The 12698-nt window shown below is 40.2% G+C and overlaps 1 protein-coding gene across 2 annotated transcripts in view; it reads right to left on the bottom strand.

Moving 5' to 3' along the window:
• The window catches only part of TENM3 (teneurin transmembrane protein 3), a 442234-nt gene that overhangs the window by 31741 nt on the left and 397795 nt on the right, over positions 1 to 12698 (bottom strand). For both annotated transcript variants that reach the window (XM_040965819.1, XM_040965818.1), the window contains 3 exons: positions 8183 to 8415; positions 6942 to 7096; positions 5357 to 6231 (listed from right to left, as the gene is read on the bottom strand). In XM_040965819.1, the coding sequence (XP_040821753.1) occupies positions 5357 to 6231; positions 6942 to 7096; positions 8183 to 8415 (1263 nt within the window). The remainder of the gene's footprint in view (positions 1 to 5356; positions 6232 to 6941; positions 7097 to 8182; positions 8416 to 12698) is intronic.

The raw sequence follows: 12698 nt of genomic DNA, 5'->3' as shown, positions 1-12698 counted from the left end.
CGGTTCACAAGCTCATTCTGAAATTGCAAAGCTTGAATGAGGGACAATAAAGCACCCAAATGAGAAGCTGGAGACCCATCTATACCTAAACAAATGTGGAAAAGCTGAAACTCATTTATTTGTTCTGTGATTCTGAATATAGCTCACAAAAGATCACAGAGCTCCAAATAGCCAAAGTCCCAGGATAGAAAAATTGCCACTAACCTGCTGCAGTGCATGTTCACATGAGCTGGAATTCAGAGCTTTTTAGTCATGATGTTGTCTTTAACCAGAAAGAAGTGCTTCTAGATATGCCTGGACAGTTAGCGTCAAACATGGCTAAGCAAGCAGAGCTGTGAGATGCCATTTACTAGTGAATAATTTATTCCATGGCCCATTCAATACATTGTTGTTGCTTTTGTGTGTATCCAAGGATAACAACTGTGGTTTCATTTTGGGTATGAACATTTTAAATAACTTTTTAGCAGGTGAGATCTTTCTGGTCTCCCAGGAATTCCTTCAGCCAAGGAATTATAATAATGTGTGGCAGTTGTTTTCAAGAGGCGGGAAGAAGAGTGTCACAGAATATTCCCCATACTAAGTTCAGAGAGAAACTTGCTTTTCACACTGTCCTCATATAAGGGAGCCCCATTAGGTAGCCGGACAGCCTAGCAAGTCAGAGGAAGGGGAGGTCACAGATAAGATGGCTTGCTCAATCACTAACAATTAGTCATGGAACATTGAGTAGTCTAACTCGGTGGTTTCAAAGCCAAGTTAAAACCCTCTGAAGCATACTGGCATCTTCCTGCTTTCCCATCCAAGAACCTGTGTCCTGCTAGTCACTTCTCACATAATAAAGGACTGCCAAGAAGGTAGTATCTTTACTTTTTGAAATGAAAGCTGTCCTGCGCATGAAAAATCACTTGTGTATCCTAAAGATACTTTATTTCTTTAAATAGATATTTATTGAGAAAGAGGGAGAGAGTTCAGCAGATATTCCACCTACTGGTTTACCTCACAAATGGCTTCCATAGCTGGGATTGGGCCAGTCTGACACTAAGAGCCAAGAAACTCACTTGGGTCTTCCACATGGGTGGAAGAGGCCCACGAACTTGGACTGTTATCCACTGTCTTTGCATGTGTGTTGGCAGGGAGCTGGGTAGGAAGTGGAATAGCTGGAACTAAACTGGCACAGCAATGGAGTTAGCTGCTAACTCCCTCTCCCTCATCCACTTTGTTCTTTGTTAGGAATTTCAAGTGGAAGATCAGGTTTTCCTCCCTCCCCTCTTTTAAACGCTGATCTAATTATTTGAAAGGCAGCATTACAGAGAGATGCAGAGGGTGAAAGTACATCTGGTTTATTTTCCAAATGACCAGGGCAGAGACAGGCGGAAGCCAGGAGCTTCAACCTGGCTTCCTATGTGGGTGGCTGAGGCTCAAGCACTTGGGGCATCTTCTGCTTTCCCAGGCATATTAGCAAGGAGCTGGATTGGAAGTGGAGTTGCCAGGAACCTAACTGGCATCCCTAGGTGATGGCAATGGTGCAGGCTTAATCCTCTGTGCTACAAAGCTAGCCCCATAAAATCCTTTTTGATACGAGATACAACAATACACTTTAACTGTATTTGTATGAGATATATTTTTCTGCTTTTGCTCCTGAATATCAACATTTCAGAAGACCGTGCTATCAACATGAAGTCAATTTTCTTGGATTCAATATTTGAATGAGATCAACTGATAAAATTTTATAAAGCTAAAGAAAGTGAGCAAACATTTAATCTTTGGTAAAAATATTACAAATCAACATTAAAAATAGGAAGTATTAATATTTTCAGCATGAACTATTGGCATAGAGGTCTGAATATGCCAGGAAGCTAGCAGCATTTCCATGGCATTCTTTCAGCAGAGTCCTGGCAAGAGTAGGCTATAGGTTTTATAATACTTACAGATATTCTTGTCTATATTTTTGGATTATTCTACTATCCTTTCATTCAATAAGTGGGAGTCTTAATTTCCAAAAAGGTCAAAGAAAATTAAAACAGAAGCTTATCTTGGTTCAAAAGGTGTGAAATCCATGTATCCATTGCCAAGGATGCTTTAAAAAGTTCATGGAAATTGTCCATTATGAACAAACAATGCTGGATTTGAAAAAAGATTTTTGTGCTTGCCTAAATCTACCATTTTCCATATTTTTAAAAACATGATCTTGTATATGCACTGCAACATCATTGGGTTACGGGAGCCCTCAAAGCTAAGTTAGCATTTTATAAATCATGCTCATATTTCATTTGGTACTCAGACCAATATGGTAACATGTGACTGGTACACTAGTTTTTCTTTTTTAACTAAGAAATAAAAAAAAAGGAGTGTGTAATTTGAGCTAATTCTCCTTTAAAATAGCTTTGGAAGGGATTCTGGTAGCTGCATTTTTATCAGCAGGCAAGATTTTTTTTTAAATTCTAAATCTTTTCCCATCTGTTTCTAGCCTATGAAAGCTTTAATCTCAAGGCTTATTTCATGAGGCTACCTAGAAAGCTAGCCATGAACAAATGGGAATTCAGCTGAAAAGTTTAATTTATCTGTGTGAGGCATTTATGCAGAAAGCTGATAATAGAGCAAGTATCAGCTCAAGGGACTGGTATCCTGAAAGACATAGAGAACATGTGGCTTTCAGTTGAGAGTTCTGACTCTCCCCTCTTCCCCAAGCTCTCTTGAGGGTTTTGGCAAAACTCTGGCCACTGTGAAATTTATGACATTCCTTCACTATGAACTTACCAAATACCTTTATAAAGTGTAAACTAGCCACAAAAATATGAAGGGAGAATATTACAGGTCCATGCTAATAATCTGGGAGTATACCAGTTCAGCAAGAATTACACAAAACCAAGGAAGTCTGTGAGAGGTTGGGAAGCCCTACAATGTCTACTGGGAGGTTCACATCCAGCCCCACCCTGATCAGGAGACAATACACAGAATGTGTGATGTCAGGACATGGCTGAATGAGGAGCAGGACTAGCTTTGCCCATCTTAAATCCTAGGACTCACGCATGGCCTGCTGCTGTGATGCAACACAGATGGTGCTAGGGAGGCTCTGCCCGAGGATGGAAGCGCCCATCCCTTTCTTTTCATGTGCTGCTTTTCCAATGTGTTTTAAAGCTTCTGATCCTTGGAAGAGGTGAACCCTTGATCTTTCACACCCAAATTCTAAAAGAATGTGTGCAAAGAAAAAAAAAATGACCATTTGTCATTCTGACATGATGGTTCTGATTCCTTGGCTTATGTCCTTTAATGCACTGTTTGCAAGATACAGGAGTTTTTCTTATTTCGTTTTGGCAGTAGGTGGCGGGGGGGGGGGAGTATTCAATGCAAATATCTGGAGGAAAATGAACTGAAATGCGGCTTTTAATAAGCAATATTTTGGCTTATTTCATTAGAAACTTTTTCCAAACACTGGTTTGTTAATCCACATGATTGTAACATACCTAGTTATGATTTGCTAGAAACACTTCAAGGAATAATCAGTTTGTACTAATGAATGTGTGGTGCATTTCAATTACTTTAACTGTTTAAAACAGTGTTTCTCCATTCTATTCTCAAGGCTGGCTTTCCAACCCAACTACTTTGGCCATCCTGTGTAATCCCTGTGTGATTGTGAAAATCTTGGAACCTGTCCATTAATTGAGATATAGGTCTTCCTTGTTTTTTTTTTTTCTTTCTTTTTTTGTGAGATAGTTTACACTATCTCACATCAACTGTCAGTGGAGGGTCTTTTTTCTTCTAGTTTTCAAAACTCGATTCAAAAGCTGTCTGTAGGTCATGAGGAAAGCATTGTAACCGTTGCAGGAAGTTCATGGGTCAGCAGCAGCCTACACCATGAACTTGTGTGCAGTGTCAGTTTCTGAGAACAAATAAGGACACATTCAAAAATGACCCACAGAGCTGGCCCTCAGCTCTAGACTCTACTGAAAACTTAATTCTCTATTCTTTCCCCCTGCTTTCAACTAAACTGAAACCCTACCATCGCCACCATCATTTCCTGAAGGTCTTATAATCAGAGCAGCTCTCCTGCCCAGTCTCATCTGCTGGTGGCACTTTCTCTGTGGTCTTTTTTGCCTCTTTGGCAACATAGCCAGCTATCACTTTGAAAATGGTGCAAAGGAAGTGCTTTCCATTAACTTCCAATTTATTCCTTTCCTATTGTGATCCTAAAATGAGCAAAAGGAATGTTAAGAACAGAATTTTAATGTCATACAATTGAAAATTTTTGTTCTTCTGACAAAATCATGCTGCTGGGTAACATTCATTTTATTAAAAGGGAGTCTGTCACAGAAGAAAAGCAATTCAAGCTACAGGAGAAAGATGCTTTATGTATAAGATCTGTTCCAGAAAAGTTGTGCAGAAAATATTTGTATATTGAATCAGTTTCGCTTCTGACTTTCATTATAATTTTAGAGGTGTGCTCCTACAGAAAATACTTGTGTCTCAGCATCTCATTGTAAAAAAAAAAATCACACCAAGGAGCTCAATATTCATTTCAAGGACTATTTTGCATTTGTCAACATGCCATCTCTGTTCCTCTAATTTCCCCTCATGGCTTGTGCAATGCTAGTCAAGTGAACAAGCAATTAAAAATGATTTTACACATGCATTCCTTGCCAAGCACACACCCTATAAAATACACAAAGGCTAATTTTCCTTGCATTCCTCCTGACCTCACCAAATGTGACTGTTCAGAGTGCTCCTGGCCTGAGCCTCCAACCACTTCTGGATTAGACAACCCCTGCTCAGTGAGCCTCAGGCACTTTGCTGTGCTTTCAACTGGCAACCAGCAATTCTGGATTTGCATTTAGTTGTAAGGTGAGGGCATTTCTGCTTCTCCAATCACTGATTAGGAAACAGAAAGCCTGTCTATTTGATGGGAACAGAGTGGGGTCTGCGGAGTTCATTATAAATGTTTTCAAAATATTTCTTCAACAGAAGCTTCCATCACAGCTTTATCAAGTGGGCAAATCCAAGCTCAAAGGGTTCATGGTTTAACACCAAAGTTTGCAGTATGTTCCCTGGAAGGGTTGTTACTGATAGACGAAGTCTGTATGAAGTAAAAATGTTAGTTCTAGAGCAGAGGTGGATTTACCATGAAGCTAACCGAAATGGAAATGTCAGGGCTTCTTGACTGTATGGGTCTCTTCCAAGACCCTGTCTCTAATTTTGAATTTCATCATCTTGTCATATTTTTTAGAGAGGGGCCCAACCAAAAGCTATAGGAGTTCTAGGCTCTCAAAGACCATGGATTCTTCTAGCCATGAGGAAGATACTTCTCTTGTATATCCTTATGTCACAGTAGTTTAGGATCAAAGTGGAATTTTCATATACTTACTCAAAAAATGTTGTCCATCCAGTTTCATCGCTCTTCGTGGCTAACAGGCCACTGTTGCCATGGTAAGTAAACAAAACTAACTCTAGTCCTTGGGCAGTCATGCTTTTCAAGCATCCATTTGTTCCTATTGTCAACCATATCACTTGGTTATCGGGAGACACCACCCGAACTGGCATCCGATTTGGGTCCCGCCGGATTCTCAGCGTATTGCCGTTGCTGTCCGTCACAGCCGTGATATCATTGTCGTTGCTGTAGCTGAAGTTGTACAGGTAGTCGCCGGTGACTAGGCTTACAGTATACTGGTGGGTACCATTGATGTCAAAGATATAGAGCTCCTGATCCGTGGGAGAAGCGACCTCATAGAAGCTCATGGAGTTCAGCAGAGGCTTATTCTTTGACACGGCTCGGATCCGGATATTGCCCAGATCGGCGATATACAGCGTGCCGTCTGGGGAAGCTGCTAGTGAGGATGGGGCATTGAGTTTGGCATCTTTGGCGTAGCCATCTCCGCTCTGGTAACAGTCACAATTGGCATCGTTTTTGCAGTCACACTCTGAAGGAATTCCGGCCACCAGGGAGATTTCCCCATCCGTTGTGACCTGCCTTATGCGGTTGATTTTCTTTTCATCTGTTTCGGTTATGTATAGGACCCCACTGTAGGACACGGCAATGGCAGTGGCTGATTCCAGGGTTGTCTGAACTGCTTGCTTCCCCACAGGGTATTCCACCCCGGGAACCTGGCAGTGCATTGGCCGTCCAGCAGCGATGCGAACTTGACGGTTTTCAGTGATCTGTAACACGACGTTATTATCCAGGACATAAATGGAGTTATCCATGGGGTTAATGGCAAGGTCAGTGGGCCATTCCAGACGCACCTTAATACAAGGAGAAATGATCTGGTTAGTCAGTTACTGTACTGCAGTTAATTTGCCAGAAGAGGCAAATTAAACCATTCAAGGAAATTAGCTTTACTTTGATAAACTATTTTAAACCTAAATATTTCGAGTGGAGACAAATAGAGGTAATAACATTTTAAAAAAAATACAGCTTGCTGAAAGATTTGCTAGTTAGAGGTTCATTTGCTGTTTGGCTTTAAATAGTGAGTTGATAGGTATCAATGAGATATGAAAACATAAGAGAATGTTCCTTATAGTGGTAATAACCACCAAATGTCGGAGTTTTCCAGGATACGAACACATTGGTATTCTACTGTGTTTCCAGTCAGGCAGAGTTCCTGAGTCTATATGCAAGTCTCTTGTGAGAAATCACAAGAGTACAAGTGTAGTCTCTACAGCTCAAGGAGCTCATGCACTCTAAAGGTTAGACTGAAGGTTTTTTTTTTTCCCTAGAGGATCTGCATGTGGCTACTTCACTGGTATTTTATTGCAAATGGTTAGTGATACTTAAGTGTTAGTTGTTCTGTTTCAGTGAATTCGCTAAGTGCAGAATTACAGAGGTAGTCAACTGTCTTCTAGCAGCTTGTAACCACTACCACATGTTACACATGGAGTCTGATATGGAGCCCTCTCAGTGTAGTGACACAGGAGATAAAGTTGGGGAAACAGCAGCTTCGCAGTCTCACTACCTGGCTGATGTGCATGCTCGTGTCACAGGTCAAGGGTCTGGCTGACGTCAGATCATTAGAGCCCAGAAGAGTTGATATGATTCCATTCTGATCCACTTTTCTAATCATGGTTCCATCAACAAAGTAGATCAATCCATTCTTATCAATTGCCATTCCTTTATGCAAGAAAAATGAATGTTAGTAATTTTTCCAAACATTCTGCTTACACAGTTGAGCCCTTGATTAAACTCAATACTTAGCCCTAGTGTTTGGAGGAGGTCACAGTGAGTAGATAAGACTGTCAACAACAAACACTTTAGAAAAGCCCAAGTGGGCATCTATAAATGCAGGTATATGTAAAATGCAATAAATAATTCAAATTTGAAAGAACTTCCTCCAAAGACTAAAAATCACATAAGTATGTTTCAAACATAAAACTATGTTTATACAAATGTTGTAGTCTATAGATTATAGAAACAAGTTCAAAATCTGTTACAGTGAACTCTGGTAGTGATATACTTCTAACAAAAGTAGATCCAAGCCAAGGTTAGTGTTCTCTTGATCTTGTTAGAAATGAGATTTGTTATTATGAATAATTCAATACAACAAATACTTGTTTCCAGTCCTTGTTCATTTAACATTCACTGGAATAATGGGAAAAAAAGAGCCCCAAACCAAAAAATGCTGTAATAAACAACATAATACAAGAACAAGGAGTCAGTCCTGGCTGGTCTAAAAGCCTTTGTCAAACAGAATTTTAGCCCTAGTTACCTCCACAAATTCCTCCCAGCAAGCATTTTTCTCGTGGCATAGAAACAAAAGTGTAACAGCTACAAAGTGAGTGAGGACTAACTAATAGGGTTGCTTAGTGGTGGTTTTTAAAGAGGCCCGGGAATCATTCATGACAAAGAAATTCCAGGACACTCAAAGAATTCAAACCTTCCTTGAAGTTTAACGGGATGTGACCTGAATAATACACAGAATAGTTCTTTCATTCTTTACAAAATTTGAAAAATATTATGATGATAAGAAAACTGCCAACGACCTAATATTTACTGTAAAATCAACTTAGGATTCTAGCAGCTTCACGCTAAATGGTTTTTAAAAACACTAGATGTGAAACAGCTTTCCAGAACAGAGTTGAAGGGGAAAATGTTAGACTCAGCAGTTAAACACTATCAAGAACCACTAACCAGCTTTCCCACTTTTTCTTTTCTTTTCTTTTGATAAAAATAAATCCTCACATTGACAACCCCCAGTACCTTTGGGACTCATAAGCGTGGCTTCCACGGCCTTCCCTCCATCCCCACATCTGGCTTCATCAAATGGGAGACACTGCTCTCCTGTTCCTGCAACCACTTCAGCATTTTTCGTCAAGTCTTTGGCTCCCGTCAGTGACTTTGGACGATAAATTCTTCGGGTGTTAGTGTCAGAAACGTACAAGTCTCCTGTGACTGGGTCAGTCGCCAGGTAGTATCTATGGGCTGGGTTACTGCTGTAAAAGGATCATACATAAACATCACATGAGGTGACTCCCAGTACACACAGAGACACTGCAAGCAAAATAACACAGATGACACGACTCTGCTTAGAAACTGCAACTCATGACTAAAGGCTGGGAAAAGAATGATGTTTTTAATAATGATTGCAAAGGATACGGTCTCACATAGCAAGTCTCTGATATTACTGTTTTCCTTTCTCACCTGATGCTGATGATTCAGCCATTTATTAACAGACATCTTAAAAAGAATTACCATTCGAAGGCAACGTTCCGTTAGCCTAAAACAGAGAAGCAAGTGCCCTCTATCTTTTTGGCTCAATGCAAAGCTGTAAGAGGAAGTAAGCTGCCCTTGAGTAACAGGCATAACGTTCATATTAGGGCCAGGCTGTCTTTACCAAATTCTCTAGTGAAATTGAACACCACTTGTTGCATTCACACCTCATCTAGGGAATTCTTGTTGCTACGACAACCCATCAAGCTGCATACCTAACTCTGAAAAACAAAGCATCATGTCCATCTTGGATGCTCCAGTACAATCCAGAAAAGTAATCCATGCAGTCACCATGTCTGCCCTGAGCTCAGGTGTTAGCTACCGGAAGGAGGTCATTCAAGTGAACAAGGCTGGGTGTTCATCCATCCATTTTAGTGGCCCAAGAAAGGCGTCAATAGATGGAAACCTGTAAGATTTTATGAATCTTTCGATGACAGACTTGGTTTTGGTAAATCATTCTCATTCGTTTGTGCATGCAACTGAATGTATGCTTCCTTTGACTTTATATGTGAGTGTCTGAAATATGTAGTAGAGATGTAACTATGAACATATTAATCCCAGTGGTGGTGTAGTAGTTTTCTTACCACAAACGTTTGGTTTGTAAGAAACCTTTTTCACTACCTTCTCTTCCTTTTAGGTGTTGCACTTACGTACTTCACTGCTCTTGTAGGTGTGTGTATTCCTAGATCACAGCTCATGGCTCCCATACACATTTCTTGCATGGATAGGAGGGGACAGCAGTTCTATAGAGACTTTTCAGTTCCACAAGCTCTATGGCAATGGTGTTGGTCAACTGAGAACCACATTACTGTACTAAGGCTCAGGCACCTTTACTTTTTGAGTCTCTTAAGTTTGTATTTTTTAAGAACCAAGAGGCCTTGAGTGTGTAAATATTGTGTGAAGGGGAAAATGGAGAACTCATCAAGTCATGTATAAAGTCACAAAGTTATTACAGAACAGAAATATTTTAGAACTAAGGGTTTAGATGATTGATTTGCCAATCTAGTTTTTCCTAAATTGATGCCTAAAAATTTAAATTAGCAAGACACATTGTAGATGTATTATATTCTTTAATGTGGTAGTTTATTAATTTGTAATCAAGGGAGGAGTTACATCTTGATATAACAGTCGCAGCAATTTAGAGCTTTATTTTCTCTTGTAAACAGCTTGAAATTGACAAAGCTGGTCTTGCAGGTACAATATACAGTTGGTACAGAGTTGTACCTAATTCAAGCTATGTTTTTTTTTTTTTAAAGATTTATTTTTATTATTATTTTTTTTTATTGGAAAGGCGGATATACAGAGAGCAGAGACAGAGAGGAAGATCTTCTGTCCAATGATTCACTCCCCAAGTGAGCGCAACGGGCCGATACTATGCCGATCTGAAGCCAGGAGCCTCTTCCGGGTCTCCCACGCGGGTGCAGGGTCCCAAAGCTTTGGGCCGTCCTCGACTGCTTTCCCAGGCCATAGACAGGGAGCTGGAAGGGAAGCGGGGCTGCCGGGATTAGAAACGGTGCCCATATGGGATCCCGGGCGTGCAAGGCGAGGACCTTTAACCACTTGCGCCACCGCGCCAGGCCCCAAGCTATGTTTTTGAAAGGAGTGATAATGAAGAGATTTCTCTGGTCTTTTCTAGCTCCCTGATTCTGTAGTAACTGTGGTCAGTTGTACAGTTAGTTATGTGTATACACGTATACAAGTTTGTTACTCCTTGTCAGTTGTACACACTTAAGAGCTCTGGACTGGGTCATGAGGGTTTATTTCCCAGTGTCGTCATTTATGAATGCGTGTCTTGGGCAAGTTTCTGACCTGTTTATCTGGAAAGGTGATACTGACTATACATATCTCATAAGATGCTGAGAGAATTACCTCTGTCAATCCACATGGAACCCTCAGACTGGCACATACAGCATCTTTGGTAGCAATCTGATGCTTTTAGTATTTGCTTTTGTCCTGTGTCCTCTTACTTTGAGTCTGTCTTTTGTCTTACATCTGTACAAGTTTAAGGTCATATTGCAATATATGTTTTGTTAACTGAAATATGACTTACCTTCTGACCATGTTAAAATGATCTAAGCTTGTATATGCCCAAGTTTTATTTTTGCTCTTTTAACAAACATTTTATAATATCCAGTTTATAAAGTAAAATATTCAGTAAACATGTTTAAAGCCACTGATGTATGTTGCTGGCTTTAGAATTTTGTGTCTTACAAAAGAGATGTTTTAGTCTACCCAGCAGCACAGCTATACTGAGGCTTAGGCTAATTCGGGTTTTGGATCTCCTAAGGTGCTGTTTTGTTGTTGTTGTTGCTGCTGTTGTGGTTTTGTTTGTTTGTTTTTTAACAACTAGAGGCCTTGAATGTGTAACCATGTCTCTGCATTATCCAGACAACATAGCCTTTCATAAGATATCCACCTTAAATTGTTTCAAAGTTATTGATGGTGCTGGTAAATGACTGGCTCTTGTTTCTGCATGATGTCCCTCATTCTGAGGAAACAACAGTGGCTTTAGATGCAGCTGCTGGGGAGATGGTGGCACAGCCTTCAGCCACGCGGCCTGAGTTTTCCTATGGGTACTGAAGTCCTAGGTTTTGCCTTTACTGACACTGATTTAATTCTAGCGTGGTAGGAAAAATGAGAAGGTTTACAGTGATGCTTAAATGTGCTTGTCTACTACCCCAGCACATTTCCTGCCTTGAAGACACAAAATTCTAAAGCAAGCAACATGTATCAGTGGTGTTAAAGATGTTCACCAAATGAAAGCTCTAATGTTATATACAACTCTGCTGTTCAGAACAAATGCAGAGGAGCACATGGGACTGAGAGAATTAGCCACTGGCAATATTCCCCCACGGAAGAGCAGGAAATGAGAACTGGATAAAAATTCCTCGCAGGACAAAATTAGAGCTGGTTCCTGGTTGAGAAGACTGGTTAGGATGGAAGTACTCAAAGGAAAGGGGCTTGGGAATGTTTTATTGACAGCCTGAGAAGCTGTGAATCATTCACATGTCAGGACTGGGGCTCCAGGTTCTGCATCTTCAGCTCAGAGTTTCCCGACAGGGTGAGCCTAGTGCTTGCGTAACAACTTTCCCAAAAGTGAAATCGCTAAAGAGGCTGGTGTGGTGTTACAGCTGAGAGGTGCACCTTGCAGTCAGTGATACAGCCAGAGTGAACATGGGACTCAGTACAGCTAGAAACAGCGCTGACAGGGCACAAAGATTCACAAATGTACAGTTTGTGGAAATCTTGGCGCAGTAGTATGAATGCAACAGCCTTCCTTGTGGGATGGCTTGTTAGAGATTTGGTCATGTCAGGGGGGTTTAAAATAATGTTATGATTCTAATTGCAGCAAACAACAAAGTAACAGAGATGGAGAACCCCTCGTAGACACCGCAGCCTGACTTTAACTCATCCTGAAGTGCCAAGATCATGACAGTTATCAAGCTATCTTCTCTTCAGTCTTATTCAATTAGATACAGACCCACTGGTAAGCAGAGGCTGGATTGGCTAATTTATTTCATCATAATTCAACTCTAGATGAGAGAAATATTTACAAAGAACAACTGACAGAATAGACATTATTAGCACTTTTATCTTTTCAGTTGAAAACTGTGCCATAGCCCTTAGCACACAAGGCATTTGAAGAAGCGTAACAAATTATATTTATGTATAAAAGTAAAACTCCCTATTTTATGGTAACCAAGAGACTGTTTAGATTATTGCAAACAGGGACTCGGGTTGTGATATTTCTGTGCCTATTTGATTTTTAAATAGTAAGTCAATAAGGAGTGCTGAATCAAGATTCTACCATTTTGCATCTAAACTTTAATTGACTCAAGTTCATAGACCTGTGATTGACACTGCCTTTGATCTTTTAATTGGTAGTATAAAATTCACAAAGTTAATTTTTAGTGCTACATGTCTGAATGCCCCTTGGCTGGTATTAATTAAGTATTTTTATATTCTGGAATTTTAAAAACTTAGAATAAGGATGAGCTAAGATTTA

Source organism: Ochotona curzoniae, unplaced genomic scaffold, assembly GCF_017591425.1.
Source record: "Ochotona curzoniae isolate NIBS_2020 unplaced genomic scaffold, NIBS_Ocur_1.0 scaffold_4505, whole genome shotgun sequence".
Taxonomy (NCBI): Eukaryota; Metazoa; Chordata; class Mammalia; order Lagomorpha; family Ochotonidae; genus Ochotona; species Ochotona curzoniae.
This window is presented reverse-complemented; position numbering and strand designations above follow the sequence as displayed.